We start from the raw sequence: 7387 nt of genomic DNA, 5'->3' as shown, positions 1-7387 counted from the left end.
ATTTGTTAACACACCTGACACTACCTAGCTATGTTCATGCGGAAGATGATATGTTACAGCTTTTAAACTGGAAACATTAGTTTGGGAGGTGATGTTTGGTATGAATAATATATGGGGGTTCTCCGGTTCCATCTGGGCGGTTGGAAGGTATTGTCTTTTGTGATAGCACCGTATCTGGACGGTCGGCCTGGGTGAGGTGCCTCCTTTTTGAACAAGATATGAACGGTTCACCCTTGGGAAGTGGATCGGTTCCCATTTTCAATGTATTCGGTCGGCTTGCGGGCTTTCACCTACGCTGTGTGTAGTCTCTGTGGGTGTTAACTGCCGGCTGTGGTGCTCATACATGGTTTGTTGACATTTGTTAATAAGGGGGACGTTTTCATTTTGAATGTCATTTAGTGAGTTTTTCCAGTACAACCGATGGAGGTATTTTTTGGAACTATAAGGTTGGTTTATGTTTTGGAGTATTCTTTTGGTACTGTGCTTTTTTCCGCCTAGCTCGTCAGTTTCTAGTGGATCAGCGGGTGTTGGGTCTTTCGCTTTGAGCCTCGCGAGAGCATTCGGGCGTCGCAGAAGGTTTAGGGATCGGTGTTCTCTTGAATCTGAAACGCACATGTTTAAAATATTCTGCTTTATTGGATATGATGATAGAGGTTTGCGGGTAATAAGGCCTAGTTGTTTTTGTTTTGTTTCGAGTCGGGTGCTATCATTGTAACGTGACAAATCTTCTAGACTGGGATTCGCTTGTTGGGGATGTTTGGTAGATACCACCGGGGCATGCGGTTAGTGGGTTCAACCATTCAATCGCGCATAGCCATTGTTGTTTGCCCGCGCTATCAACGTTTTGATGTTCATTACTGTTTTGCCCTGGAGATAAGAGCTACGGATCGGCGTTTTGTTACTGCTCTCGCTGTTTTTTTTGTGGGAGTGTTTTTTTTATGTGGAGGTTCAGTGGATAGGTGTTATTATACCAATTTTCGGGCAGCAGGAGTGAAGCATGTAGGGTGTTGATTGGTACTTTGTGTCGTGGTGGCGAGAGAGGCCGGTATAGAGAGGATAGTTGGAGGGGAAGAAGTAAATCTTATTTTATTTTAGTAGTAGGTGGAAGGTTTTTTATGGTAAATAGATTTGTTTTTTTTTTAGGTTGGTTATTTTTGGTTAGATCATGATTTTATTTGGAATTTTTTTTTATTAATGGGGTGGGATTTTTTGTGTATGTGCACGCGTTTTGGCTCAGGAATTGGTTTGTATGTGATGTATCATAAATTTGTTTGTTGGAGAGTTATAGAGAAGATTTTTCTGTTTTGAGGTGGATGGGTGGTAGTGTTGTGTGGGTTGGTGTTTTTATTTTTTGATGCTTTTGGGACTGGTTTGATTCAGAGTTGAAGGTTGGCGAAGATTGGGTTGTGGAGATTTGTGGGTCGCTGGTCCGCTTTTTCGTTATAGATATTTTGTTTTGTATTTATTTTTGTAAGTATAATATTGTTGTTAGATGATGAGGCAAAATTTTGGGTTCTTTTTTTTTCTTAGTGTAATTTTTTTGTTTGTTTATAGGTATGTGTTGTGTGTTGTGGGTGTTTGAGAATATTTTTGTGTTTCAGATAGTTTCGCTTACATAAATTTGGCTTAACGATCTATCTCGCATCTTACTCACGCACAGCCACACACGACTATTTATATATTGGAATAGGGCGTTTTTGCAGTTTTGTCTTAATAATGATAATTATATGATTGGTATGCCATTATGAGTTAAGATGGTACTTGATTTAAAGGACAGTTGATTTCAGAAGATAATATCAGGGCTTTCTTTCAGTTGGGTTGGAGATTGGATAAACTAATATTTTATCTTGAAGGTTTTCTCAATTTTTCTTAAAACATTAAATCGTAAATTTAATTGACTCTCTGGCATTGAGATCAACAATTGTATGGAAGGGCCTACTTCTGGGGCCAATGATGGGAGAAAAAATAAAAGGAAACTTTCTTAATATTTTGACTCTTGGGCTCTAACACAAGGGACGGTACAGCAGGTAATACCAACCTCCGGCATGTCAGGTGAGCACGTACGGGGTACAACCCTCCCTCATCTCCGTAGTACACCCTTGCGGAAATGAGAGAGAGTATTGTTCCTGGATACCCACGATGTCTCCCGGGAACAGCTGGGGCTGGGATGTTTCTGCAGAGCCAACAGACAGACTTTTACACACTCACTGTTCATGGCAGCTTATGGAGGGATAAAATGTTTACACAGGACCCTCCGCCAACACTAATACCGACACTGAGTTCTGTCCAACAACATGCAGTTTTTATTTAACCACAACAAAAACTGCAGTCATCCTGAGCAGAAGCCCCAAAAATGAGAAGCATCTTTCCTCAAACTGCCCTCACTCAGTTACGCATCATTTCATTGTTTGTATCATTTTGTACATTTCGACTGTTAATTTTCTATGTCACATGGTGTCACTTTTCTATTAAGTATCCTTCTCTTAACAATTAACCTAAATCAAACTTCCCAAATTATTACATTAGACTCAATGTATGACCTGTGGCGCCCCCCTTGACACTTATACACTAGTCATTAGTCTGAACAGTCACCATGAAAGCAGTAACAAGAGCAGCTTGTTATAATCTTACAAATCCAGCTACCTTTCAGTGGACCTTCATCCACTATTTATTTTAGCAGGGTCGACTACTGCAAAGGTCAATTTCGACAAGCAGGGTTGTCTAAGAATTTTGTCAATCGATAAATATCACCATACAGGAGTAACAGTTTTGAATATTGCGATATATTGCGGACCTGTAAGCCATGGCGATACATTGCGTTTTTAAAAAATCTAATTTTAGAACAAGCAAAAGCAACATATGTTTACAATCTGCACTTTTACTTCCTTTTTTATGCAACACAAAAGTGAGATCTACCATTTGGCATCCAACATCACAGGCCCTCAGTTTACAACACTGCTATCTAACATTTGGGGGTAAAACACAAAATCATAACACAGTACGGACTTTATCTCAGCATTTGGGTCACTGAGGAAACACTGATTTGTCCAAAAAAATCCTATTGCGCCTGTAAGGATGGTAAAAGAATGATAAAAAATACCATAATACCAGACTGAGATTTGTATAAAAAAAGTTCGCTTAAAACAGGAAATAATCTGCTCCAAAACCTTCATCCAAATCTCTGGTTTTACACAAACTTCTTGAGTTCCCTGTTTGGGTTCATTGTACAGTTATGAAATTAATATGAAATATCTATAGAATATAATGATATAAAAGGGGTCCCTTAAAGAAAAAGGTGGAGAACCACCGGTTCCAAAACTATGGTACGTGTTCCACTGGTGGTACACAAGCTCCTTATAGTGGTACAACATTAATTTATAAACATTTTATACTATCAAAGTTTACTACAGAATAAAAACACTGAAACTAGGAGGTCGCTGGAATGTAATTTAAAATAATAATAATTTGAATTGTCTGTAATATTTTAGGAAATAATATTCTTATTAGGAATAAATCTGCCTCCTGCCTGAACTGTCATACTGGGAGAGGCTAATATTTCCTGAGGTGGTATGTAGTGTAAAAAAATGATACTCATAATTAACTCTGCTCTAGATCTTTGTTTGTCGTGCCGATATGAGGACCGGTCCCCTTCACACTGGAATCTGACATTTGCCACATTTAAAAATCAAATCTGAGCAATAAATGAGAACTGAGTGCTGAGGCTTCTGTCGCACTTTCCTTCAGTGTGAGTCGAGTTCAAAGACCTAAAGGGGGCGCAGGAAGTCGCTGTGCCTTTTCTTTTAAACACTCCTTCAACTACTCGACACTGAGTTTGAATTCTAGTTTCCAAGCGTTAAAATCACAAGGTTGATCAATGGACTTGCTTGCTTTTTTCCAGGTGATCTTTCTGGTGAATTTAAGAGCTAAAAAGTGTTCATCAACCCCAACATTGTCCTCATTAATCACATACATATAAAGCATGAATGATTATTAACCATTGATCAAGAGCTATTTAAAAAGGTGGTAACAAAACACCTGGACATTTACAAACGAACAGAAATCTTTCTTCACTATTGAAATGCTGACAGAGCAGATTAACATTCAAATAAAAGCTGAGATCATTAAAAAGCACATTGCACTGTACTCACCAGGCCCATGGGTTGAGGTATTTACTGTGGCTTTCTTCACTCGCTTGTGAAACAAAACCAACACCACACACACAGGAACCCCATCTGCTTTACATACAGTCTGTCACAGTCACAGTAGACTGACCTCGCCCCCCCATCACGCTTTATCACACCTCTACATCAGAACATATTGTGTGTATATTTGTATATTTATTTATTTATTTATTTATTTATTTATTTGTATGTATGTATGTATGTATGTATGTATGTATCTTTTATTTTGTGTTGTAGTGTGTCACATCAGCTCTGAGGAGTAAAGGAAGCTTTACATCAGCTGTGTTTTTGCGGGTCGGGGTGTTTTTTGGGGGACCATGAGTCCCTCTGTCCTCGTCCTTCCACCTCTGGGTGTGTGAAGCAGGTGTTTCCTAAACAGAGTGTGAAAGAGGAAGTAGCTTCAATTCAGCTTCAATCAGACTTGTTTTATTCGAGAAGTGAAGGCACTGTGAACAACAAACCTGGCAGCCTCGCTGTGAACACACGTTTACACATTCTTAGTTCTGCTCATGTGCAGCTCCAACAAACAAAATACAAAAAAGTGTCAGTGAGCTTCGGAGGTGTTGGCAATTCCGTCTGAGTCAGGCTAACTTCCCCCCCTGCTCCCAGTCTTAATGCTTCACTGACTATGAGCTCGGAGGGGGGGGGGGCATCAGAGTCACTGCATGCTGAACACCAGCCATCATTTATAAAAGCAAAAAGCCAGTTTGTGAAGAACACAAAAAATATCATATATTCACCAGCCAGCCAACATATTCTTCACACGTTCCCTCATAAACTCCGTTTCCACACATTTGATTTAAAGGGGGGCTTCTTTTAGGATCAATGCCCCGATAGAAACAGGCTTCACATCACCTGCAGAGCTTCACGTTAACATTGACCCAGCATCTGAGCCCTCGTCTAGTTATTGGGATGACATAATTACTGAAATAAAGACCAGATGCAAAATTGCTAAATGTTCACGATTTAATAAAATTAGAGTTCTTTCATGACTAAATGATTTCTGCTCTTCCCTGAACTGTTGATGTCTGAGAGGTGAAGGCCCACTCCCTCACGCGCTGCTGCCAAGGCTGAGAAAAGGCACGAGATTCCTCCTGAACACCGGCATCAGTTAGGTTGGGGTGGGGGCTCCTGTGCATCTCTGTGGCTCCATGCAGCACAGTAAGGACTGACTATCCAATATTTAAAATTCTGGATTCAAATGTTGTTTGACTGTTACATGCAACACAATTTGAGGGCCACTGTTGAGAAATTAGGCCAAGAATAAAGTCATAATATTAGAAGAATTAGACTTAACGTCATGGTAGCAGGTCATTTGAGTTATTTTCTCTCACACAATCTTTAGTGTCTATAAACACTAGAGTTATGTTCCATATGTTGTTGAGATGAAGAGTCAGAGGTTTGGAAGCAGACTGAAGCTGCACAGGAACCCCGCTGACAAACTGCATGAGTCGCAGATCAAACCCCCACTCACACTTAAAGCCTGTAGATAATGATCCATCTTGCTATTATGAAAAAGAAAAAGCACAAATCCATCCACAGTTACAAAATATAGATCATCTAGAGAGAGAAAAATAAACATTTCAATTCATCACATTGGCTTCATGACACACACACACACAGCACACACATTAATGCCCTTGAGAAAGTCAGTGCAGCAAAACAGTCATTCAAAGGCACCTGAGATTAGCTCCAACCTCCCTGAGCTGGAGATTCACCAGTGTAGTACTACACACACACACAACACACAGCACACACACACACACAGTGTATCTAGCTGTGTTCCCGTCCCTGACTCTCGCTCTCCTGAGTGTCTTTGCCCCAGCTGAGGCCGTTGATGGGTGTGTGTTTGTCCCAGCTGTCTGTGTTGTGACCGTGTTTTCTCTGGTGCCGTTTGTAGTTGTCCCAGTGACCCGTGGTGTAGTCGCACTCGCCGCAGGCATACGGCTTCTCGCCCGTGTGCCGCAGCATGTGCCGCTTCAAGTTCATGCTCTGGTTGCAGGAGTAGCCGCACACGCCGCAGTGGAACGGCTTGGCGCCCGAGTGGATGCGCTCGTGTCGCCGCAGGTTGGCCAGGTTTCCGCAGGCCGCGTTAGCTTGCAGAAGGCACTGGTAAAGGCTTCTCTCCCGTGTGCAAGCGCAGTGTGCGTTTTGAGGTTGTCAGGTGCGAGGAGTGTAGGGCAGTGCGGCAGCGGTGGGGTTTCTCTCAGAGTGGGTGTGGCGTGGCGGGCAGGTGGTTGGGTAGGGGAACGGAAGGGGCAGTGAGGGCAGTGGGTAAGCTTGGTGTGCTGCCTGACCGCCGGGATCCACGAGACACGGTCGGTCCTCAGGGAGGCCCCGGATCCATCTTTGGACAGCAAGGTCCAAACGACAACGACGACACACCTGCAAAATTCCAAACAGTAACACGGTACAAGGTTTGATTTCTCCCGCGACGTGTCTGTTTCATTCTCACTGCGCTTTCCCAAACAGGTATCACTTTATGTAAATCTAAATATAGTGGGACGTGACGGTCGTGATGTGGGAAGTTTGAAGAGCTTCTGTTTACTCACAAGACAAACTTATACCATGGAAACTAAACATTGCACAACAAGGTTTTTCCGACATCAATCACTGACATTAAGAAATCATTTTTTCTACATTGTGATGAAACCGCAGTATGACAGAGCTAACAGGAAGAAGAAGAAAAACAGAGTTTAGGAAACGTACCTGTCCTCCGTCGCCCTCCCCTCCTCCCCTTCCCCCTCCCCCTCCCGTCGGCCTTGGTCCCCGTCCAGGTCGGCCTCCCTCCAGCGTGAGGCCGCACACCCGGCAGCACAGGGGAAGAGGAGGACGGGGAGCGGGCCGGGGGAGAGCCGAGCCCCCAACGTCTGCAGGTAACCCGAGTCCTGGGACACTCGAGGGGTCAGGTCTGATACTACTGCATGAAAGAAAACAATTCAAATCAATCAGTCTGATCTCTTAACTTCAATTCTACTTTGCATATTCTTTCCTTTAAGCCTGAAAAGCATTCCTAAAAGTGACAGCCCTGCAGTTTTTACTGCTAATAAGAAACTTATCTTCCATCTTCAAACTTCCTTCTTCTACTTCTCATAAACTCAACTTTAAATACAAAACTCCTCTCTGCTTCTTATTTCCTCTGAGCTCCTTCTGACTTCCTCCTGACAACTGGTTTGTAAACGGCAGTGTATGCCTCAGTTTTCTGG

At 42.5% G+C, this 7387-nt stretch overlaps 1 protein-coding gene and 1 pseudogene across 1 annotated transcript in view; both read right to left on the bottom strand.

Moving 5' to 3' along the window:
• plaat1l (phospholipase A and acyltransferase 1-like) overlaps positions 1-4231 on the bottom strand; it is a 9735-nt gene extending 5504 nt beyond the window's left edge. The window contains exon 1 of the mRNA XM_035677752.1: positions 4149-4231. Coding sequence (XP_035533645.1) covers positions 4149-4157 — 9 coding nt within the window. The 5' untranslated portion in view covers positions 4158-4231. The remainder of the gene's footprint in view (positions 1-4148) is intronic.
• Positions 4232-4587: 356 nt separating this feature from the next.
• Positions 4588-7387, bottom strand: part of LOC118339699 — a 12662-nt pseudogene continuing 9862 nt past the window's right edge.

Source organism: Morone saxatilis, unplaced genomic scaffold (genome assembly GCF_004916995.1).
Source record: "Morone saxatilis isolate NCDOM2014 unplaced genomic scaffold, NCSU_SB_2.0 Contig6, whole genome shotgun sequence".
NCBI lineage: Eukaryota > Metazoa > Chordata > Actinopteri > Moronidae > Morone > Morone saxatilis.
The sequence above is the reverse complement of the archived record's forward strand: the minus strand, read 5'-3'. Positions and strand labels throughout refer to the sequence as shown.